At 35.5% G+C, this 25,825-nt stretch overlaps 1 protein-coding gene across 3 annotated transcripts in view; it reads right to left on the bottom strand.

The window, feature by feature from the left end:
- The window catches only part of TPP2 (tripeptidyl peptidase 2), a 44,836-nt gene that overhangs the window by 10,328 nt on the left and 8,683 nt on the right, over window positions 1–25,825 (bottom strand). For 2 of the 3 annotated variants that reach the window (XM_031613751.2, XM_031613754.2), the window contains exons 7-26: window positions 24,961–25,115; window positions 23,985–24,061; window positions 23,398–23,525; window positions 22,256–22,355; window positions 21,333–21,481; window positions 21,133–21,248; window positions 19,354–19,522; window positions 18,413–18,570; window positions 17,931–18,007; window positions 16,753–16,859; window positions 15,848–16,002; window positions 14,771–14,887; window positions 13,162–13,262; window positions 11,990–12,086; window positions 11,598–11,735; window positions 9,985–10,229; window positions 9,708–9,786; window positions 7,763–7,801; window positions 659–810; window positions 437–533 (exon numbers count right to left, since the gene is read on the bottom strand). In XM_031613751.2, coding sequence (XP_031469611.2) covers window positions 437–533; window positions 659–810; window positions 7,763–7,801; window positions 9,708–9,786; window positions 9,985–10,229; window positions 11,598–11,735; window positions 11,990–12,086; window positions 13,162–13,262; window positions 14,771–14,887; window positions 15,848–16,002; window positions 16,753–16,859; window positions 17,931–18,007; window positions 18,413–18,570; window positions 19,354–19,522; window positions 21,133–21,248; window positions 21,333–21,481; window positions 22,256–22,355; window positions 23,398–23,525; window positions 23,985–24,061; window positions 24,961–25,115 — 2,456 coding nt within the window. The remainder of the gene's footprint in view (window positions 1–436; window positions 534–658; window positions 811–7,762; window positions 7,802–9,707; window positions 9,787–9,984; window positions 10,230–11,597; window positions 11,736–11,989; window positions 12,087–13,161; window positions 13,263–14,770; window positions 14,888–15,847; window positions 16,003–16,752; window positions 16,860–17,930; window positions 18,008–18,412; window positions 18,571–19,353; window positions 19,523–21,132; window positions 21,249–21,332; window positions 21,482–22,255; window positions 22,356–23,397; window positions 23,526–23,984; window positions 24,062–24,960; window positions 25,116–25,825) is intronic. The other variant, XM_031613752.2, reaches the window with a different exon arrangement.

Raw genomic sequence — 25,825 nt, forward strand, 5'->3', positions numbered from 1 at the left:
TTCTCATTTTTGAGGACAATTACAGATGGTAAATATAGCTGTATTATTTCAAAGGGTTACTGTTCTCACTTGTCTGGGCAATTTTGTTATAACATATTGTCAGTTCATAAGAGGAGCAAAATGGGAAATATGCTCTGCTCAGATACCATCTGAGTAATACTTTGTAGCCTAAAGCAGTAAGCAAGCTTACAATATGTTTAACTGAACAAGGAACAGATGAAAAGCCAACATACTGAAGGCACACCTTCTTTCATTATGGATTAAGTAATTCATGTTCAGTTAGCTTACATCACTCTCAATCTAATCTAATCAGGAATTTCTGCTTTATTGTACTGAGTACAGCTATGGTAATCAGTTCAAAGCCAAACATGTATAAAGATTCAGTTGTTTAGGCTAAATAGATGTAGTGAGACAAAGTTTTAAAACGTTAAATAACCTTTTCAGAATCCAGCTGATGAAGTCTCGCAACATATAGTGGAAGATGATTAGGAAAGGCTTCTTTCAACTCATTGTACACATCAGGGGTATCCAGCCTAGAAGAGAGGAGAACATGAAAATACAAATTCTGAAGTTCAAAGCAACGTTTTTCCTAGTTTTTTTTTTTTTTTTTTTTTTTTAAAGCTGCTTCAAGGTTCTGTAGTAACAACAGCAGACATACTTGGTCATCCATTGTATTTTTAGATCTCGTAAAGCTTCAGCAAATTCTTCTTTTACATCTTTTTCTTTTTCCTGTTCTCTTTCTTTTTCTTTGCTGCCATTTTTACTCTTGGAAGGTGATGGTATCAGATGATAGTGAACTGTAAGAACATCCTGGAAGTGGGAGAAGAGGCACATACTGAGGGGTATACAAAAGCTAAATAAATCACAGCAAGCAACTACTCTGAGCTACACATACACTGAATAGGAATTCCAAGAACAAAAAGTATTATTAGTCTTTAAGAACTATTTTTATTTTTTTTTTTAAGCGATATAAAGGTGCAAATAACAAAATAGCACACTTGGTACAAGACTAAGCTTAAAATTGAACAAGTTGACTTTTGTGTACTCAGATAATTTTATATAATACTAGTTAGGAAAACAGCAGTGGCTTTTTTTTGTTGTTTTTGTTTTTAAGGAGAGCAAATACCTTGGTTAAAAGGTAAAGAAGTCAGAGATCCTATCCTACAAATCTGATAATAAACAAGCAAACAAAGATGACTGAACTCTAGAAATACTACAATAATATACACATGAATTAGATCATACAATAAACAAGTTTATTTCTCCTGAATGAGCGTTTCTTCCCTTAACCAGCTACTGCACTCACAGTCTGCTATGTCCTAGCTTGCTGCTACAGATGTCCCAGTTTCACCTCTATTTGTGTTCAAAATAGATGGAAGATAACTTATTTACTACTATGAAAACTCTAAATGCTAGCACTGAAATATAACTACAGTTTGAGTTCATGATGGTCAACAATCAGCACAAGAAAATCAGCTACAAGATCTTCATTTTAAAAGCTAACTAACCTAACACCATGCTCTGAAAGCCAATCCTGAAATAATTTATAGATAAGTTTTCAATTAAGCCAATATTAGACTTCAGTCTTTCTCTCTAAGACATTACAGCTGCTGGGGGAGGTTATTTTGTTGTTTTTATTGATGCCTTAAAAAAAAAAAAACAACACAAAAACAACACTGGAAACTGAACGCTGAGGGCACATATCCAGCTATTTTCTATTTAAAATACTTCAGAAAGAAGATTACTTCAATTTAAATACTTCAGATACAGTTATCCTGTGGAAATATCATGTAAACTGTTGTGTTGCCTGAACAACTGCTCTGGCTGTTTATTTATTCAGACCAATTACCCCGAAACAGACTTCTGTGAATACATAAATGAAATCAGCACTGCATAATGAAATGCAATCTTGTGCACAATATATTTCAGTCATTTAAACAGAAAGTGTAAAGGTGACCATAAGAAATGACTACGCATAACTTTGGAATAATGGATTTTAACATTACACTTCTGAATCTATTCAATAATGCTGAGGCAGAACAATTTTATTTCAGATGACATTTAGTCAGACCAGCAGCTTGCTACGTAACCAGCACAGTTTTCAGTATGCCTAAGACAAAATGACATTAATATTTCCTTCTGACAATTATTCCTGCTACTTCTTATGCAGTTAAAGGTTGAATTACAGAAGTGACACTTACAAATATATTTTTAAAGGTTGTTTAGAGCACTAGTATACATGGCAGTTTTCATAGGAACTACCCTACACCAGTGTGAAGTGCATGACCTATGTAAACACACCTAAACAAGACTTCAGCAACACCAAAGCATGACTAAACAATTCACAAAAGGCAAACTCATGCAGAGGAGGATACAGAAGTCAGGAATGAGGTGCTGGGGCTTGCTACAGTAATTAGAAAGGTAGAAACTAATAATGTAGTCCATTAAAGCAAACCAAACATTTTAAGATGCCTAAGAAGTTAGTCCAGTAAGAAAATCTGAATCACTAGTTTGCAGTGCTTTTATGAGATACACTCTACTAACACCTGCCTGAGAAAGAATCTGTTTTCCTGGAAGGATTCTAATATTTCAGGATTTCCTTACTTTGCTTAGCTAAAAAAAAATTGAGGTTATCTATTCAAATGCTCTGGGCATTCTCAAGCCTCATCTATATCAGAAGGCTTTTCTAGTCTAGTTGAAGGTCTCAAACCAAGTATAATTACATTAGCAAAATCCTAGTTATAAGAACGAACATTTTCATTTAAGAGACTGAGTCAATGTAGGTTGCTCTGAAAGTAATCCCTTCTATTTATTTCCAGGGAAGCTACATTAGATACAAAGAACACAATAACACTATTGGATAGAACAAATTCTCAGCTACAAAACATTATTTTTCAATGTATTCATCACCATTAGTTTGGCATTTTTACCAGCAATGAATAAGAACCATAACAATCTGCACCAGCAGAAATAACCTACTGCTGCCACTGTTGAAATGCAGCAGCTACCACCTCATTGTGCTCACATTCACTGTTTGGTCTTCATAAACATCCTACAAGCATTGATGAATGCCAGTGGACACATTTTTTCCATCTTGAAGGAATACAATGACACCTCTTTTCTTCATGTGCAATTTGATGTCACACATCACTTTGTCAGATTGTCCTTCTGCTACCATTAGCTGCATGGCAACAAAATGGAATGCAATAGTGGTGGAAGGTTCAGCCTCCATTACCATATCACCAACCATTTTCTTCTGACTTCATAGGCCAACGTAATAAAATAGGAGGCATTACTTTCAGAGCAGCCCTTGTACATAGCTAAGCCATCAAAAAGGTAATAAAATCACTACTCTCTCAGCCAGCTGTTTTTAGTCTCATGAGATTCTACAAACACTACAAGCTATGACCACTGAAAAAAAAACAATAGGCCTCATCTCTTGGTAGCTCTTTCAAGAGTTTACAGAAAAATATGCATGCTTCTCTACAGAAATCAAATGCATTTCAAAGGGTAAATAAGGTGGTCTAATAAAACATGATAGGCATAAAATAAACTGAAAGCATCTGCATTCTCTTATCTCTATTCCATGAATGAACACTAGCATTACTTAAAGCTTCGCATCCCCCTCAAGTTACCAGAATATTTCAGAATGACAATGTTGTTGCCTTTACAGAAACTCTTATTGGAGATTAAGGAGAAGGAAGGTAGCTCTTAATGAATCACGGAACCACAGAATCGCAGGCATTTGAAGAGTCTTCAAGAGATCAAGAGATCAACCCCCCTGCTAAAGCAGCTTCCCTACAATAGGTCACACAAGAGCTACAAACTGAATGGCAGCAAGCAAGAATATTATACCTTGAAAGGATTACTTTAAGGCAACGTACAAATTAATGAGAAAGCTATCCTTTGTTTATTCTCTAAAAAACTTAAGCAGTATTAAAAACTTTGGAAGTATACATGGTATGCACTTAGGTCACTATACCCTGTGTACAATTTGGTAAGCCTCAGATGGTTTACTTTTAACTTTGAACTATAACTTGTATATATACAACATGTACAATGCCCTCACAAGACCTATATTAATAGTTAACAATTTCATTGAAGTATTTTAATTTATACTTATACCTGATGTTTCAACATCTGGAACTTTATATGGAAATTCCATAAAAAATATTTTCACTTCAAGGCTTTCCACAGCATAACTAAAACCTCCTTGAAGAAAATCATCTTTGGTCTTATTTTCCATTTAATAAATGCCATACACATGCACATCTACATACATTGAACGTGTCTAAGGATTTGTATGTGTTTTAAGATTGAGATAATTCGTATACTGTTGTTTTTATGGCAATCATTTTGTTTAACTGAAAATGAAACTCACAAGCCAGACTTAAACAAATTGGGCACTTCATTGTACTATTGAAAGCCTCCTGAAGACAAGTCTAAAGCTGAAAGGAAGTAATCTGACACATTTACTCTTACAACTCATTTCAGGATTGTATTTATAACGCTTCTACTATTATTTGTTAATATCTGCATAGGAAATAATGGCAAGCTAGGGAGAAATGCATGAATTCTCTACCTCTCAGGCAGGCGAAGAGTGGGAGATGATTGTCCCCCTTTACTCTGCCCTTGTAAGGCCCTGCCTGGAGTACTGCATCCAGGCCTGCAGACTACCTACAGCATAAGAAGGATGCACAGGTGTTTTTGAGTGGGTCCAAAAGAGGACCACAGAGGTGATCAGATGGCTGGAATACCTCTCCTATGAATAAAGGCCGGGGAGCTGAGCTTGTCCAGCCTGGAGAAGAGAAAGCTCCAGAAAGACCTCACTGAGGCCTGCAGAAGAGATCAGAAAAGACTTTATTTGGGACTGAAATGACAGGACAAGGTATCCAGTTTTACAGTTAAATAAATAAATAGCGATTTAGATTAGATGTAAGGGGAAAAAAATTCTTTCCTCAGAGAGTGGAGATAAACTGGAACAAGTTGCCCAGGGAAGTAGCAGATGCCCCATCCGTGGAAATGTTCAAGGTCAGACTGGATGAGATCCTGGCCAGCCTGATCCAGTAGGAGGTGTCCCTGGCACTTGACTTAGAATCAGAAGACATTAAGCTCCCCTTCTACCCAAATCACTCTGTACACTGCTGTTTAAAATCTGCATTATGTAAAATAACAAAACTGTTTCTTATAAACCAGACACTAGTGTCACTTCCATTCTATATTAAAAACAAAAGCTGGAGACAAGTAAAATGTCAGATTGTAAACATATAACAAAAGGTAGTTTGTGAAAGAAGAAATGTATATAGAACCAAATTTTTCATTATTATTTTTTAAACATCGCTGTTTAGCATGTGCTTATACACTGCAAACCAAGGATAAGTCAGCTTCCCATAGAGTTCTCTCTACTTCAACATGGTTCTCTCTACTCCAATGGAAGTCGAGAGTACCAAGAAAAACATCACTGAATTCTGAACTTTATACTTATCAAGTGATTAGTAGTCAGAGAAAGAGAGAAAGATTTTTTTTGTTTTGTTTTAAGGTCTAGACACACTGAAGACAGGAAGACATTTCATAAAAACCCATGCCTAAGGGTTTTTATTTTTGCGTTCAGATAAAATTAACACCCTTGGCATTGCTTTTGAACCAGAAAATTAGGGATTAGGTGCATGCTTCCGGGCTATGCGTCCAGTAAGACAAAGACTCTTGCTTATACTGTGGAAAGAACCTACTGTCCTTTTGTCCAGTTACAAGAGAATTAACTACTTTCTTTGGAAAAATCAGGGTGCTATTTCTTGGCACAACCACAAGCTGCTTTCATACAAAACAGAGGCACTTTCAAACTGCAAGAAACAGCCATCCTGGATTTCTGACAGTGTTGAGCATACAGGGACAAGCTAACAATGCCCTTTTCCCGTACCTCCTCTCTACCCTACCACTCCCCCTCATCCCCCCTAAAAAGAATAAAAAACACACAAAACAAGCAAAAAAAAAAAAAAGTCTGCAGACTAATCACGGGTATCAGAATAAACTTCTCCATAAAACTAAAACAGACACTGCTAATCCTATAAATTGGTCCTGGACTTATCTCTGCAAAAAATAAAATAAAAATCTACATATGTCCTTTTGACTGACCAGGCCACAAAAGAAATACAGTAGCAAGTTTTTGAGCATGGAAAAAAATATATATATCTGCACTACACAGAGACTCAGAGTGAGAGGGCAGGATAAACATGCAAAACTTGCCCAGAAGGATGTTGACAGACCCGTACTCTTGGAAAAAGCTGTTTATTAATGAAACTATTGTGGATCAATGCAGTGAAATACAGTGAATTTCACATATCTGCTGTTAGTGTGCAGATGCATCTTGTAAATAACAGGAAGTACCCAGAAAAGGAACAGTTTTCATTTTGGCTTGGGCATATATACTGCTCAGGTGTGAACACAAATCTGTTCTAAAAGTAAAAGAAAAAAAGAATAGCATAACATGCAACCTTGAGTTTGTTTTGTTAAATTAAATTACGATTGGAGATTAACTCCCTTTACAGGTCTACTTAATGAGGACTTCATATCCTATCCACTGGAAATTATGCATTCAGAAGGATTTTTAAAATACCTTTCCAAAAAGCGATCTGCATAATTTTCAGTCAAATTACAACAATAAAATTGCAGCAAGTTAATTAAATTAAAATCTTTCTGAAGTCTAATCACACTCCTACAGTTACTAACTATACCAATACCAAATTAAATTAGCAGGCCTAGTTACCAGCTCACTTAAAGAAACCAATCAAAAAAAACCCCCAAACCAAACTGATTATTGCCATCAGCTGTGGTATTCACAACTCTCATGCCCTATTTCTAAGAATCCTAACTAATCTGGATGCTGTTCCAGAAAACAGTACCTTGAAAACAAGGGAATGAAAATAGCCTTATAGCTTCAGAAGAACAAAACAAGAAATAAAGATAATCACAAACCTCTCCCCACAAACAGCAGCCCTATAGAGGTAGCCCATTAAAACAGACCTTATTAAAAAAAAAAAAGAAAAAGACAAGTTTCAGTCTCTGTCTGCTGAGAGACCACCATTGAAAGTATGAGAAAGTGTAAAACTGAACATCACTTAGTCACTTGCTTTGTCCCACTCCCCAAAATGCATCTTATTCCCCTCCAGTTCCACCACCTCCTACACCACTGTATGTACTCTAGACTATAGCAAGTTATATTTGAATAACTGAATAAATATATTTGAATTGAATAAGTGAATAAATATATTCGAATTGAGATACTTCTCAATCAAGGTTATCCTCACTAACAGAAGCTGCTTTTTTTTTTTTTTTTCTTTTACAACTATAACAAAGCCCTCATAAGCAGACAGTTGTTCCAGTATGCAGTCTGGTATCCAATACTATGTAAACTGTAGGTTTGTATTCAATTCCTAATTCTGCAGGCAGAATACAATGGATAGAAACACTTGCCACAGAAAATCTTCACTACAAACACTGAAGATGCCTGTGTGTCTCACAGAAAGTTACAGACCACTAATCACATGCATTCTTACGGCACTTATTGCAGAAATATTCAGATGTTCACATGCCTCTCAGTTACAATGAGATGTATTTACAGTGCTGAAGCAAATAACCCAGGACTAAGGAAGTAGATGAGGGAGACAAATTAAAATTCAATACTGGCAGACAAATTCTTTAAGTCATATGCAAAAAGACTTATATAGATATATAGATATCTTTGTCAAAAACTAACAGTCAGTACCTTTTTAAATTTTCCTTGTCGCTTTGCTGCAGACTGCCCCTGGGAGTTAGAATAACATACTGTAAGAAAACATGCACACACCACACAGGATGGAGACACCTTCTCTGTACAATTATGGTTATATTTTCAACCTACTTATTTTTAAACTGTTAGAGAGTCACGTCTATGACCAACCATGCTCTTAAAGCATGCTCTTTCATTTTAAAATTAATAAAACAGTACATTGTTGTGTGTAGTTCTTTATTCCTGTAAGACAAGCAAGTGTTGTTAACCACTTAGCTTACATTAATGACATTACAGAAATTCATTTTCCGAAGCAGAGATCTGAGGTTTTAACTGTTTAGTGGCATTGTACCATTTTCTAGAAAACGTACAGAACACATTTCCCTGAAACTGCATCCCACTTGCTGAACTAGAGATAACTCCCCTGACTACTCATTCTTTTGTTTGCTATTACATATTGAGATCCACTAAAGGCAATGGAAATAAGTTGATATTATTTGATATCATCATTTCTTCAGTGAAATATGAACATCTAAGCCTTAGAATATGATACACAACAGGCCTCAGCTAGAATTTCTCTGAATGTTTTCTCTGAAAAGCTCTTATGTATTCTTCACCATCAAGAAATGAAATTCAACAGGCAACACCTATTACATCCTACTTCCCAGCCCAGAAATCCTTATATATAATCACTTAATCTAGTTATAAAATAACAATTAGAACCAACAGCTCAAGAAAGTGCAGAATTCAGGTTGAGTCAAGTATACTACACTGTTACAATGGATTTATCATGGATTTCAAGGAAGTATGCTTGCAAATTTGCAGGAACCACAAATATAACTGAACCTTTATATTTTAAAGAGCTTAGCTACTTTTTTTTTCGTACCCCTCATTCATTCATTAATACTCTTGGCAGATATCATCCAACTTGTAGTTACACATGAGATTAATATGTGCAATTTTCTTCAGAAGTTCTACCAGCAACACATTAGACTGAATGAACCTGTCTACTCAACAAGATCTAAAGGTGTGTCACACTCCTCACAGAGACTTACTTCCTTCAAAAAAAAAAAACTATATTTCTAAGTTGATCAGTCACATTTAGTGATACATGAACATGGATTACTTCTAAATACTAACCATCAATCACCAGAACTACTCAAAGTTTATTCTTCTCTTTGCCAACTATTTAAAAATACTTGAATAGCTAAAGGAATCACAAGATACACAGACGAGTGATCTAGTCACTTGTAAGCACTGCTGCACTACAGATTCATTCAAGTTAGCAAGTAGCTTTTATAGGATACTACATCATGAACAAAAATACCACATAGCTTTTTTTCCCCACCACAACATAGAGATCTTATGTCATTCTGTTGGAGCATACAGTCATATTAGTGGTTGACAACATCAGTCTGCAGCAGGTAAAAATATCTGCTTAAGTATTTGAGTCAACAAAACGTCTTCTCTGTAAAAATAACATGTAGGTGTTAAAGAAGGACTTGGATTTTTTTTCTGCAAACTCTATACATGCAAGGAAGAGTATGGTTTACTCGAGAACCAACATGCACAAAACACATACGTACATAGTTTTCATTCAAAAAAAATGACACCACATAAGGCATTTTAACAAAGTCACTTTCATAGGCTGCCACACCAAAAAAGAAAAAGCAGTTGCTTCTAGAAATAAGGATTCAGAAACAAGGAATTAGAACTCAAGATTTAGAAGACGCAATTAAATTTGAAATTTTAAGATGAGAATAAAATTAAGAAGCTACTCTGACTTTATGAAGAAACAACTGCTTCAAAAATGCGTTTTGTCACTAGAGGTGGTGCACTTCACAGTACTAAAACCATAACATACAGAGTGCTTCCTTGGCATGCTATTTACCCGCTTCAAACATTTCCAAAAAAGAAGCTATCATCCATTAAAGATACTCACAGCTTTCTTTCCAAGTTCTGTTTTAGACAGTGTAAGAGCTCCTGCAAGATAACATCCTGGTCCTGCTCCTTTTGGTATTCTATTCAGAGAAAGAAGACTCAGTGTTAGAACTAGGTTCAGTAACGTTCTGTTTGGACTACAATAATTTGAACAGCGTAAGAAAAATATAAGAATACCAAGTATAAACAGATAGACACTATCAAACAAAGCATGATTTTATTTAGGTGCAGAGGTTGTGGTTAGATGTAATTGAGAAAACAGAACTTCAGAAACTTACTTGTCATCAGGCAGAGATGTAACAAAGAATGGCTGACTGTGTTTTGGTGGTAATGTCAAACTGTTGGATTTCTTCTTTCCTAAGAGAGCAAGACTATGGTTTTCATAAATATCTAAGCTCAAGGTACTAGACAACCTGTGTGAAACAATAAATGGAAGGTCTTTGATGCGATCCAGCTCGCTGTTCTGTTCGTGACGAATTTGTAACCGAATAGTGTAATCTCCTTTTTCCAGTTTCACAGAATACTGAAAGAAAGAAGCACTTGTAAACGTCAAGATTAAGTACTTCACAGTATTTAACAGCTAAACACAATTTTTGATCAACTGAAAATAATTAATCATTTTAAGACCAAAAAATAGGCTGACATAATGCATTCCCGTTCTAACACTGTATTAACTGCTCAAACAGAAATCAGACTTCTTGTCAAATGTTCAGTGCATAACCTCTGGCAGGTTTGCCTTAGTAAGCATTTTGTTTACTACACAACTTAGGGTGTTCAGTGGTTAAGATCACAGTACATTTTCTATTGTTCTATCAGTTTCACACAGCAGGGTTTAAGGCTGCACTTTAAAGAACTGGCAGACTCTTTAAGCTGACTGTACAAAGCTTTTTATACCTGCCATTAGAAATAGGCAGATGACATTGATTTACAAAGCAAAGTGAAAAAAAGAAATACATGGATTTTTAGTTATGAAAATGTTCTTTAATTTTTACCAACTTAAAAAGGCACCATAAGGATATTCTGAGTAGCAGTATGCTAAGTTTCCTTTAGGATGTTTCTGGTGTTGTTGCTATAATCCAAAAAGGTAGTCCTGAGAGGGGTTAATTAAGGACTATCCTTCTCCCAGAATCTCCTTCTTCTGGATTAGAATCATGCTTCTTGTTAATACAACATTCTGGATTAGAAAATTTTGAATTGCTTTGGTATCGTCCTATGACGCAGAACATCAGAAATGCAGTGTGGTGGTGCACCAGGTGCAATTCACAGACTACTTTGGTACTTTTCAAGACACACTTCAGAAGCTATCTTTCATATGCTTCCAGAATGATCAACCTTCCTTTGAAACTCACATTGAAAGGCAGCAACAGGAAGTAACTGAGCGTTAGCATTTAGAAGGCTGATTAAGGACAAACAGCATAGATAACAGTATTCATGAATGAAACAGCATCTGAACTATCAGACTACAGAAAAAAACATAATATGCTTTTCACATAAACAGAAAAGTTTATGGTATCATCTTTGTAAAACAAACAAGAAGTCACTAAAGGCTACTGAACTTCATTTCTTGAGAAGCCCTATCAAAAATGCAAGAGATCAAAAGATAACTGCTTTTTGTAGAAATACAACATGCCAGAGCTCTTACTCTTTTCTTGGAAAAGTGAATCAAACTCAGAAAGTTTGAGTTCACAGAAACAAATCTATCAGTTATTTTTTTCATTCAAATATATTACCACTGAAAGAGAGAAAGTACTTTTTCCTCATCTCTTCACAAGATGACATTATGCCTATGCATCAGGATCTGTTAGGAGCTAGCAGCATGCATGGAAGGGGAAAAAAAGTCCAAGTTTCACAGTGTGCAGAAAACAGAAGATATAAATATAGTACTCTGTACCTGGTGTGGATAGGCATCTCCTGACCCCATTTGTCTTTTGTTTTGGTCAAAAATAATCCACAGTTGGCTATCAAATTCAGATTCATACAATAATTCACAGAGAAGCGGGCAGCTTGGAGTTACTTCTCCACTCTTAGGCTATTAAAAGAAAGTTCAAAACATTTCAGCCACTGTTGAATAAAACAAGTATAATTCCTACACACATTCAAGAAAAAAATTTGATCTGAAGCCATTCGAAATCACAGTAGCTCCTAAAGAGAACCAGATTAGAATTCTGAAAGTATAGAATCTAAAACACTTGTTTCTGACAGAAAGGTAAAGTAAAACCTGTTTTTTAAAAAACAGGCTATATCTATCAATGACTTACAAAAAACAACAAGCATAAACTCTACCTGATGGAAGTTGTAGGTCAAAATCATCTCATACAGTTGACGGTTATTTGGTAAAATATCTCTGGATCCCAAAGGTTTTATTTTTGCACTCACTGGTCTGCAGTTAAAATAGAAACAAACGAAGAAAGCACTGCTAAGAAACACATATCTGCTGTAAAGCCAACAGAACTCAGTAAGCACATCTAAGCTCAAAACTAAAAGCCATTAAAAAAAAAAAAGGAAAAATGAAAGAATTTATTATTAGGAAAAAAATTAAGTTGCCTTACTTCTCACCTGTGCTTCAATCAGCACTTTTATTCACAGACTGGTTTACTGGCATAGTAACTAGAGGGCAGACTACACAGTTGATAACTGTTTGCTATAGAAATTTATGTTAGAAAAGAATTTGTAAGAGAAATTGGAGTAATACCACAAAGGAAGAATTTTAATGCATACTGCCTATGTAAAACTCAGTAACATGAACTCTTAGAGTCCAAGACTGCCACTACAGGGCCCAGAAAATGGAAAACATTAGATTACTGACCATTGTGAAATTGTCTGGCCAAAACCTTAGAAGTACTGCTTAAACTGTACAGCATCTTTTTCCTCTCCTGGAACTACCAATGTTAGTGACTGCTGCATTGATTAGTAGCTTTTCCTCTACGTCAGCATGTGTCGAACTGACACAACCAACAACAAAAGAAATACAACTTTTCACAGAAAACATAGTACTAGATTCTACAGTAAACATTTCCAACCAAGCAAAGGAGAGAAAATAATGTTCCAGGTGAAAATTAGGCAGGATCTGAGGCAGCTGCTTCAAAAAAAAAAAAAAAAAGTGGCACCAAATAACTCTTTATTTCTTTAGATATTAAAATGCCTTTTTACCTCTGCCTCCTTTGGAAGCACTGAGAAGTTTTTGTATTTGTTTTTTCCCTTTCAAATTTAGATTAAGAAAATTTTTTATGGAAGAAGTCACAATAATTGTCCAATTCTGTCAAAGCTAAATGGAACTAAAAAATAACATGCTAGCTAACAAATTTAACAAGATTCCTAAATTCACATCTCCAAACCCACTTAAAGTTTTACAAGAATACTTTTGTTACCCTAGATTTCACTGTTCATTTGTGACTATTTTAGACAGATACTAATAGTCCTTTTACTCTCGCCATACAGCTCCTCAGAAGCAGTACCTGAGAGTTTGAATCCAGCTTTTCAGGTTTATGCACGGAGCAATATCCTCATACTTCAACATGGACTGAACATCAAACCGTACAATTCCTTCTGAAGCATGCTAAAGAGAGAATACATAACAATTATGCTTCTGTGCATTTGTAACATCAGACATGGACCATCTGATTTATCCCTCATAAATATAACAGCTGTAACTATCCACATGACAAGTAATACTGTGAGTTTCAAAGCATCACAAGCCTATCTCTATTTGAGGAAGGCAGACATACTGGGACTCGATACAACAACAAAAAAAAACTACAACAAAAGCAAGAAAAGTTACTGATACGGCCAGAAGTCTTACTTATATTTATTTTTCCAAGACTATCCACTATTAATAACTTAAGAAATTTGTACAGAACTGTATAAATCACACATAAGGCATATGTGACAGTTTCCTCTGAATATGTAATTCAATAAATGCAAGCATTTTTTATCTAGAATCTTAAATAAAGAATTTTATAGTGTTTCTGCCTAAGATTGTTATCTTAATGAAAGATTCTTTATCTTAATGAAAAAGAAACAACACTACACAAAAGTTTAGCGATGATTAAAGTCATTTTGGAAGTCTGCTTTTTCTAGCAGTATTTCATGACAAAGCCACAGGTATATCAGCTTTATAAAAATATATCTTATTAAATTTTAAAATGTTCAAGAAAGGGTAAAAACGTATCATCTCATTTTTAACTCCTCACTTTTCAGTTCATCTGACACCACTGGTGTGGCTTGAATCCACTTCAGTAGAGGCTGCCATGCACAATACCAACACTTCTTCCCCCTGCCTTACTGATTCAAGACCTGGTTCCTTAGCACAACACATCCTTTCTCCCAGGTTACTCAGCTCTTAGAGCCTGAATGCATTCAACTGCAATTTGTTCTGGCCCTTAGATGAAAAAAAAAAAAAAAAAGGGAGGAGCAAGAAGAAATCAGTATGGTACTGCTTCACTGCTTTCTGCAGAACCATTGCAGCCCTTGAAAAGGCAAAAATCAAGCCAAGGCGGGTTGCACAGGACAGCAAAGAACACTGTAGCAAGCAAAGTACTGTAAATACGATTCTAATGTTCTTAGTAACTTCCCAGTCCTTTGGTATCACAGAGCCTCAGCAGCCATGATGCTGCCCATCCATCATGCCTTCAACCAGCACATCTCAACAAAAGACTGAACAGAACAAAGTAAATTTTAATGACATTTTATTCTGAAAATGCTATTTGGAGTATTGCGTTTCAGTAATTGTGGCCTTGCAAAGTTTCTTCACACAAAAACTCACAACAGTTACAATGTGAACCTTTCAATATGCCCCTTCTACTGGTGTCGTGGGTATTTTTTTTTTCTGCTCATTTTTCCCTCGCTGATTCATAATGAAAGGCAAACAAAATTCAAAACAAATGGCATTTGTGCAGGACTAAGTTTCTATTTACCTATTTTTAAAGGAAAACATAAACATCTCAGGTAAAACCATGCTTTTAGTCTGGTTGAGTACAGAAAAGAATAGAGAACACTTTTTTTTTTTTAATCTTAGATATCAGAGAACTTCAGAACGATTCCAGATAAACAGCCTGGAAGACTTACCATGTTCAGCTGAGGAGTAGCACAGAGTACACCATGAAAAGAAACTGTGTAATTAATGCTAACGTCGCTAAGGCTTGCCCACCACCGAGCAACACAAAATTCAATTGTTTTTCCAGCCTGAATAATAAAAATGCAAAGTTAGACATAAACTCTCATCTCTTTCTATTCAGCCCTGCCTTTCTTACCCCAAAGCCAAAAAAAAAAAAAGGGAGAATATAGCTGGAGGTATACCCTATTATGTCCAGTTTACTCCAATTATATTGATTTGTATGGTAGCAAATAAGACACTACACTTGCTTCTCATCAAAAAAAAAGTGTGCCATGGGTATACACTACAAAGAAAGCTACAGCTTTTAAACATTACATATTCCTTTCCCACTCTAGGGTAGTTTTTAGAAGACATTAATCAGAATGCGTATCAGAAAATAAGATAGTGTTCTCTACCTCAAGAAGACATGAAGCTTGGGAGGTTTTTTGTTGGTATTGTTTTTTGGCTTGCTTTTTTTAAACTAGCATGACAAAAGTTACAATCAAACCATGTATCTTACTGCCCCCACTTGACATTTTCACACAGTGCAGGACTGAGCAGCACAGAAATCACAACCTCCCATAGGCAGGGAAAACTTGATTAGTGAACTCATTCACACACCTGAATATCCTGGTTCTGTTTTAGACTCTTGAACTAGAATTAACTAAAGTAAGTACAATTGTAAGCCAGTCAGTATTACTTGGCTTCAACATTGAAGAGATTTCTCAGATTATCACATTAAGCATTAAAAGCAAAACGTGCTGAACTAAATATAAACAAGCCTTAGTCCCTGTCTGAAAGGGAAACAAATCAGTCTGTATAAACAAGTACTAATAAATTGATGAAGCCATCTGAGACCTTTCCAAAGCAAGAAAAAGGTTTCATTCACTACCATAAGAAATAGGTGATTTATTTGGTTTTTTTTTTTTTTTTTTTTTAAATATTTATTTTTCCCCTTAAAAAAGGGAAAAAAAAACCCCACAAAAACCCAAGATCAACAACAGCAAAAACCCAGTGTTCTCTTTCTTCTACCCCCCAGCATAACTTACCAAGACGGGAAATGCTTCAGTCACTGATCCTTTTTCTGGTAAGGACAGAAATTTGTAGAATTCATGACTTCTATATGCTTTCTGTTTCACTAGCTGAACAGCATGAAGCACAAACTTGGCAGTCACATCAGAGGAACATGAACATATTGTCACTTCTAGACAAAAGAAGAAACAAAGTTTAGTTACAACAGTGAAGAATTTTAGACATGAAATGGAGATTCAACAGAAGAAAACCATTTTCACAAGACAATCATAATTTTTAAAAGATTAGACTCATATGAACAATGCCTACATATCAGTTATTTATTAAGACCTTGTCAAATTAAGAAAAACTAAGCAGGTTCAGAGATCAAATAAGAAACAATACTCAACTGTAAAAACTAATTGGACAGTACACATTATATATATCTGTACAGCATAGATTACTGCTGAATTTCAAATCAAGAGTCCTATCCATAAATTTTAGTACATATGAATGATTTTTATTTATTGATATCACATATGTAGAAGAGGAATTCTCCCTTTAGGATTACAAGCTTCTTGTCCAGCACATTTAAGTCATCATTCAAAACTATGCCTACAAGTTAAAAATTATGCACAATTCAGACAATAATATTTTTCTATAAATAGGGGATATGCCTCCAGTAATTGGCCATCATTTCAGATTGTATTTGCTAGTTTCTAGAAGACAGAGTCAGTACTTCACTATAACAGAAGTCATAAGATAACCCCTCCAAAAAAAAAAAAAAAAATCACTCTTACAAGAGCCTAGAATCAAATGAACATTTTTCATATTCACAGATCAAATGTTTAAATTCTTACTCAGGCAGGAAAAAAAAGGAATATTTCAGAACAACTTCATCAAGTTTGATAGATGTGATCTGTGATATGCTCATGTTCCTTACCAGCCCATGTAGCTCCCTGGGGAACATCAATGAAGTGCCTTCGGATTTGGCCAGGTTTAAAGTGAACATCTGTATATGCAAGGTCATAGCTTGATGATTCATCTACTCTGTACACCAAAAAGCAAATACAAGTAGTAATGGAACAAGCTGTGAAATTTTTTTAGACTTTTTAAAATACAGAAATTATCTCCAAAAAGAGTATAATGAAGATATTCAGTCCTCAGCACCAGAAGTATTTTGATCTGCAGATTTGCTTCTTACTTAATCACACTACTTAATATGACAGAAATAATCACAAAAATAAGACTTTAACCAAAATGGATTTATGAAGGTAAAAAAAAAAAAAAAAAAAAGGAACCTGAGTTCAGTGTTAGATGAGGCTCTGAAATTGTTACTGACACTTACAAATATCCAGAATTGGAATGGACCCACAGTGGCCACTGAGTCTAACTCCTGGTGCCCCACAGGACCACCCCAAATCCAAACCATATGTCTGAAAGTGTTATCCAAACACTCCTTGAACTCTCTCAGCCTTAGGCCTTGACCACTACTCTGGTGAGCCTGTTCCAGTGCCCGATCACCCTATAGTGAAGAAACTTTTCCAAACACCCAGACTGATCCTCCCATGACACAGCTTGATGCAATTCCTTTGAGTCCTGTCACTGTCACCAGAGAAAAGAGGTCAGTGGCTGCCCCTCTGCTACCTGTATAAGGAAGCTAACAATAGAAACTGTAAATTCTCTGTACTAAAGTTGAAAAGGAACTCTGTCCCAAATTCCATCTGCCAAATAACACCCACTACCCTTAAGGACACTGGTACATCAGCTAGAAGTGGGAAAAAAAAAAACAAAACAACCAAACTTCAGCTGATCTACACTTAAAAACACCTTGATATTTTGTTCAAGAAGTCTGAAGTCGTCTGTATTCTGATGGAACAGAAAAGCTCTGCCACTGCAGTCAAGAATATTCTGCCTTTTGGCTTCCAGCACCAAGATGAAAAACAAAAGCTATTGCAGTCTAAGTGTTGAAAGAATCTTTTCAGAGCTCTACTCCCCTATCAGTGCTAGTTCAAGAACTTGCAGAGAAAGAAGGTGAGACAAGTATGTCAACACAAATAAACTTAGTATATGAAACTAAACATTAAAAAAAAAAAGCCAATACAGTTTGAGTTTACTGACCTTGTTGGTATAACAACAGTTATTGGAACTCTGAAGAGTGGGCCTGCATTAGGCATTGCTATATCATATCCACAAACCTGACAAAATAAAATATAGCTGCTTAAGACCTTTGATCATAATGAAATTATAGAAGACAATGTTGAACTTGAACTAGTTGCAGAGTGCTTTCAATTGTTGTAAATGAATATATACAGAGAAGAAAAAACTTTATATATAGTTACTTCACTTATATTTTCAGATGCTTTTATTTTTCCAATAAAGATACTCAAAAATCCCTTGGAATCTACTGTACAAAGTTGTACAGCATATTTGCTGCTGAGCCCTGGACTTAGCCTGTGTAGTACTGAGGGTGGCAGTATTTTCTCATTTGTACACCACACAGCTTTCATCACCTTAAAAATTAATTCCAAAAAAATTTTGACAGAGGCGGTATGAAAAGGGAAGGGCATACAGTCTTGCATAGATTACTGATCCTTTAATACCTCTGTATAATGTACTCCTTCTCTCAGGCCACGTGGATCCACACGAACGTTAATGTGTCGACACTGGTTCATAAGCTCTAAATGACTAGGACACTGGACCCATGGTGCATTTGAAGTTAAAGCTAAATGAAGCTGAAGAGAGATCCTTTCAGTGTTTTCTGTCAAGAAACAACAACAACAAAATCAATACCAGATCATGAACTTGCATTCCACTGTAACACAGAATGTGCCATTAGAATTTGCCATCTCAATAAAAATTGGTTGTAGGAACCAACTCCTTAGAGTCCCTTGAAGTCAAGACTTGCCACCAAAGGACACTGTTGTATATGACTTCTTTTAACTTCAGAAAACAGCAAAACAACAACATATAATACAATAAAGCCTATATCTAACTTCAATTTTTTAAGCACATAAAACAGGCAAACATAAAGAGGCAAACGTAATATAGCTATCAATCCGTCAGTTGCCCATAACATAAGCCTGGAAGCAGGTAAAAATATTTTCATATAGATGCAGAGTCTTGCCTAATTGTGGTCTCCAAATACCCAGAGATTAGTTTCTCAGTAAAGTTCTTCTCCATTTAGAATAGCCTACATTCTTTGTCAAGAGTTATCTGCAACAAATCCCTAGAAGATCAACAATTTCTTGAGATATTAAAGATGTTTGATGATTTTTGCCTGGGAGCCACAACTTCATTTTAAAGTTGCTTAGAGCAAAAGGAAGCCTGAAGCAACAGAAAAAAATCAGAAAAGAAGTTCTGTAATTATAAATCTGAGAATAGAATGAACAAGCTGTTTAGATTCTTGCCTTCATTTACCAACAGCTCTGGAGTTGCATTTATTTCTTCTGTGGTACAAGACTTGTACTGCTCCACATTATCACAGCTTTTCTATTTAAAGTTTACTCTTCATTTTTAAATCATACAAAAGAAGCTTTCCTACCTGTATTCTCAGGAAAAACAGGCTCTATGCCAACTCCATGATCAGAAGGTGCTGATATCTGGGCAGGGTCTCTGAGGTAGATGCCACGATTGCTTCCAACAGTAATAGTAAAGCCTATGTTACTTGTGAACGATGAATTCTGAATGAGGTAGTCATAGGCTTTATCAACCTGTTAGAACACATTCTAAATTAACACAATTCAACTTCAATAGTCATTCATGCACATTATCCCTTCCATGAGGCATTCAGCAAATACAGCAACAAGCACTGAAGTTACCAACATCCTAACTATTAGAGTCATACTAATTTTGAGGCAACTCTTCATGCAACAGCCATATAGAGCGATAAAATAGTAAAGAACATTTCAAAAAAAAAAAAAAGGACAAATTCTCTTTGCAATAGATTTATCAGAAGACAAAAAACAAAGGTTTCCACAGATGACTTGGAAGTAAAAAGCCCAGGTCTACAATATTACTTTAGATTCCTTTCCCATAAACGGGGCTAAACTAGTCACAGATTTAAACCTTTTATACAGCAGCAGAAGTTAAGCAGTTCAAAACATATAAGCAAGATGGAATGTCAATGCAAGTTTAATACATATAGATATAAAAAAAGGGCTTGCTTGTTTGTTCCCTTAAACTCTGATGATAAGTCCAACCTTTTGTTTCAAAAAGGCATCCTACTATTTCGCTTTTTTTTTTTCCTACCAACCCTCAAAATCTTACATTCCCTTATATTTCAGCAAGCTACCTTCACCTATAAAAATTAAGACACCCTTCTCCGAAACAAGCAGATGCAGTATAGTGTCAATCTCCCAGGTCAGAATTTTAACCATATTTTTTTCTATACTCTTTAACCACAGAATATTAAATTCTACGATATAACTAGTACATTTCATTTCAGTTTTGGAAATGCTTTTATTTGATATGGTCACTACCCTGTTGCCTTCTGTATCAAACTCAGCATTACAGATGTATTCAGAAGACATCTACTACTGGGTTCCAGAATCTCAAGAACAAGAGTTTAGAGCTAAGCATTTCATATGAAATGTCTTTAAGCAGGACAGCAAGATCTCGGTACCTCTTTTTGGCTAGGATGGGAGTGACCACAGGAAAAAAATTCAGTTAAATCTGTAACAGCTTAATGTTATGCAAAGGGATACTGTCATTCATGCTGCCTTTCTCATTAAAAAAAAAAAAAAAAAAAATCACACTGGAGATCTCCAAGTTACTTAAAAGACAACACAATGAATGCTTAGACTTTTCAGTACAGGCCCACCCACAGCAAAATCACCCCACTACTGCAGATGTACTGTTTTGTGAAGCAAAGGTGTCCTTTGCTTTAGCGTGGGTACCTCTGCATTTTCATTGCTCAGAATCTACTGTTCCAGCTTTTGTCTGAGAAGAACAAGTTCAGCTCTCTGACAACAGTATAAAAACATTTTCTGACATTAAGACAGAATTTACACATACAAATCCATATGTGGGTGACAAAATCCTACATCCTACTTTTATGTCCACACACCCTTTTCATCAGACAAGGAATGTGTCTAGTTAACACATATTCAAGAGAAACCAACTGCATGCTGAAGCAAAGAGAAATATTTCATTCTTCCTCCCCTCCCACTACATTCCCTTCTTTATCCTGAATCAGATCTGCTAATTAAGTAGCTTGGGAGCAAGCTGAGTGAGCTCATCCAGAAAACATTTTTAGGTAATTTTCTACTGGCAGTTATTTAAGGGTTCTTTTTGTTTGTTTGCTTGTTTCACTGGCAATTACCTGAATAACACCATGTCCTTGTGCAAATACTTCTATATTTTCAGCTTTCACTGCTGTATTTTCTAAGGCTCTTCTGACAGAATGAACAGTGTAATGAATATCGTTAGCTTTGAGCCCTGAAATTAAAAGTAAGGAAAAAAAGTTAAAGTTGGAAAGCTATAGAAAAAGACTTTATCTTTTATACTATGCACTAATGTTACCTGACAGTACTAATGCAATGCCTCCACATGCATTGGGAGAAGACATGGATGTGCCATTCATGAGTTGTGTTCCTCGCAGAGTCCAGTTTGGAACAGAAGCAATAGCACCTCCTGGGGCACTGATACTTACTCCAAGGGCTCCATCAGTGCTAGTGGAAAAAACAAAATTGTTGAAAAACAAGATTTTGTTTTCTGCACACTTTACCTTGAAGTTACTCCTGCACATAAAAAGACAGTTTTAGCTTTGGCACATTCTCAAACAGTACTTCACATTAACCCATTAAATACAAGATAAAGCAGTACATTAAGTAGCAACTTAATGTCAAATTAATCATCAGCTATGCCTGTTTTCCACAGTGAAAGTTATCCAAACTTTCATTCCTTAAATACTATACAAAGGGCTACAGTTTAGTCAGCTGAATTATCTATCCAAATTCGAATTAGAAAAGAAACAAGTATACTAAAAACTTAACTATGTAAATAAATATTTCACTGAGCCTACTTAACCACTATTATTTTTAAAGAAAATATACTATATTTTAAAGCAAAATCAGTAAAAAAAAGAGGCTAGGAAAAAAAAAATGAATCTAGAGATCTGGATTTTGCACGGCCATTGCACAAGAGGTCAGATTTTGAATTACAGTACAGAAGTTGATACATTTAATCCTCTTCCCTTGCTGTTCTTGTCTCAAGAAGTGGTTCAGAATCAGTTGGGCCCACATCACCTTCAGTTCAGTCATCCTCCCTCCCACTAAGAATTCTGGAGGCCTACAGACACAGACCTTCCAAGAACAGCAGACTACTTAAGTTCTTCCTGGGAAAAGAAATGCTTTCATTCTGGTTATCAGAGACCAATTTTTAGACCTGCAATTACTTAATCAGAACTGCAAAGTAAGGAATTCCCTCCTTTTGTCATAACTTACCTTGGTCCCCTGGATGACCAAGTATATTGATTTGCTGGCAGTTTTTCTCTCAAAGAATATTCAGCAACCATCATATCAGGTGACACATAGGCACCAACACCTATTAAAAAACAATCATCTTAGATGCACAATGAATTTGTAATAAAAAAACTGTTTTAAATACACTACAGAATATTTTTAAAAAGTTTTAAATGGACTTTTTTTTTTCTGTCTCAGTAAATTCAAGTACTGTTAAAAAACAAGTGTAAGAGCATGCTACACAGTTACAATGCTGATAGTGCTACTATGTAATATGTAAATCTCCCATAAAATGGATAACTTCGAAGTGTCATTTGAGTTCAACTGGAACAATTTGTATCCACTATCCGAATTTGTTTGACAACACATCACCCCCAAAAGTCACTCCCAAAGGTGCTGTTAAAGCACATTTCCCTTCCTGGGGAATTTTGTCTGTATTTACATTGACACAGACTACACTAAAGCTGCTGCAAAGGAATCTATGTGAATTGCTTCATGTTCCCATGACTCAGAGCTACACTACCTTAAACAGATGGGCGAAACTACACTGCCCAACCACCACAGTGATGAAAGTCAGTATTTTCCTGCTAATCAGTGCAGTTGGCCCAGAGCATATAAATTACTATGCCAAAGCCTGCTAAAGTTGCACTTTTGGAATGTGGTGTCAAGGAAGCATCCTTGGAGTTTACCTTCCAGTTGTGCTGAGCTGCAGATGGGCCCCAGGCAGCAAGTTGGACATGCCTGCAATAGCTAATGGTCTGAGAGGCGTGCTTAGATTGTTAGATTCGAAAAGAATGACCTCCTACTCTTTAAATAGATTTCTTCAGCAAATTTTATACAAACCCACATCAAACCTACATCAACCACCTCCAAAACCAGTTTTCTGCATAGTTTTTGAATGGTAAGAAAATAACCTACATCTTCACAAGTGTACAGTAACTTCCTCCCATAAGATTAATCTCATAGGCCAGTAATCTTTGGAAATATTTTGAGTTTAGTATAGCAAACAACTTGTGATCTCAAATATAAAAAAAAGTACAAAGCCTGAAAAGAAAGAAAATGAATACTGACTTTATGTTTTAGAGGTGAAAAAAAAAAAGAAAGCCCACCAAAAACATTCATACCTATTACACTAGATGTAGTGCCACCAGGACATCCTACTGTAGAAAGGCAAGGGCCGTTATTTCCTGCACTTGAAACATAGATTACATTGTGTTTCCATACTGCTTCATTAATCACTTCACAAATTCTCCTGAAGTAAGGAAAAGGAGGAGTTATTTAATCAATGTGCTTTTTCTCTCTATGTGGGAAAACTCCCGTTCATATAAGGACCAGTTACAGAGGAATATTATGCAGTCAGCTTTCCACATCAGGCCAGAGCTGGTCTCATGACCACACACAGCCACACACATCAACATTAAGTCTTAAAACAAAATAACTCAGAAAACAAAAAAACACCCAGATTGCATGGCATTTCAACTACAAGAATACTTCACTGCTCTAAAATATTCCTAGTATCACAATTAATAGCACTTTCAATCTGTTTAGGTAGTTTTTGTAGATATTTAAAAAAATAAACTGCAATATTTTTATGTCATTGTTTGGGCCTGGACAATTCATTCTTATTGACAGTACATTTACAGAAAACCAACACCTGAAATTACACTTGTGTAACGTTGAAAAACTTTATGCTAAATGCAGTAGCACTTACCCAGAATTTGGCCAATGTGTTGCTTCTCCATAGCTATAGTTGACAAGATCACATTTGTATTTTATTGCTTCTATCATCTGAGAAAGCAAAAATAAAAGCCAACATAAGTAATTATGGAATGCGAAAAAACATCTGCTTAAAATTCTTTGCTACACATTTATAGAAAGAGGAAGCATTTTTTTTTCAACCCTACAGAGGAAATTGAATGAAGTAAGCTACATTAAAGTGGTATTTTCCTAGTAGCCCTGTTAAAAAAAAAAACAAAACAAGCCATTAACATTCCAAATACCAAGCTATAAATTAAGACATTAACATAATATAAAACCACCAATCTCATTAGTCTTAAATATATGTCCTTAATAAGACAAATTTCTCCTTTCCTGTGTGGTTTGGTTAAATTTCAAAAAACAGTAGCATTAACACAAATCTTCACGTTACTATAGCAATATATTCTATGACCTACAAATAATCATTTTCTATTTTCATTACTTCTCTTACATACATTTTCCTCAACCACTTGCTGTAGAGCAGAGGCATCGGGTCTTTGATCATGAGAAAGTTATATTTTTTTCTCACTCTTAAGAAACAGTCAAAATATGTTCAGCCACGAAGTTAGATACCAGTTGCTACTCTAAGTATTATAGTTACATAGATAAGCATAAAAAAACATATAAGTAGACTCATGACACAGAACAAATAAATTTAAATAAGCTTACAAGTCACTTCTACTACGGGCTAAGTTAGACAAACACCTCAACACTATCATCTGAAAAAAGTACAAGTCTTACTAAATGTTTATTCTTATAAAACAGAAGTCTTACAATAAGCTTGAAACTATCGTTTCTTTTTATTCATTTTAAGGCTGATGGTATTACAGGACCATAAAACCACAGTGTATGAGTTATTGAAGCAGTCCTCATTATTCCATAATAAATGCAAACTACTGAGATTAACATTTGTCCAGTGAAATACCTACAGCTCTTATTAAACCAGTGCCAGTTTCCATTGTACTTAGTCTTGTATCACCAATCTTGATTGCAAGAATCTGAGCTCCAGGAGCCACACCATTTCGCTCTGGCTCTTCAGGAAAGTATCCCGCTGCAATACTAGCCACGTGTGTTCCATGCGCTCCTAGGCAAATGAAAATTCAAACCACTGCGTGGTTAGTGAACTACTTTTATACCAATTTAATACACTATAGCCCTATTACTTTTCATTTAATGAACTACATTAGCAACCCCAGAATTTTACTACTTATTTAAATAAATGTCATATTATACTAAGAGATGAAAAGCCAGTAATTAGGAGCAATTTGCAAAACAAAACAGCTTTTGAGGGCAGGAAGTAGCAGAAGAGAAAGGAAGTATTAACTAATGAACTCCACTAACAGACATTATCAAAAAGGCTCAATACTTCCCACTCAAAGTAACAAAAATTATACCAGAATTAACCAGACTGTGGAGATCAGGGGGAAGAAGAAAAAAAAAATGCAGCCATAAAAGGAATCCCAAAGTTATCACTGATTCAGAAGCCAGAACTGTTCCTGTAGTTCTTCTGAGACAGGACAACTTCATGAGAAAACAAAAGCATTAAAAAAAAAAATAAAAATCAAATACATTCATACCACCTTAACCACTCAGGATGTTTCCAAAACAGAACATCTTCATACTGAGAACACACAAAAATAGGATCAGAGTAGCCAGCGCTACAGCTATTATGAGACCTAACATCATTAAAGAGTGGGGATAAACCAAGACACTCTTTTGTTGACAGACGTTTTAAAAAAAGATTATTACATTATGAAAGCACAAAGAACAGTGACAAAATTCAATAACCAACCT

The sequence above is a fragment of the Phasianus colchicus genome, chromosome 1, assembly GCF_987193195.1.
Source record: "Phasianus colchicus chromosome 1, bPhaCol1.hap1.1, whole genome shotgun sequence".
NCBI classification, from domain to species: Eukaryota; Metazoa; Chordata; class Aves; order Galliformes; family Phasianidae; genus Phasianus; species Phasianus colchicus.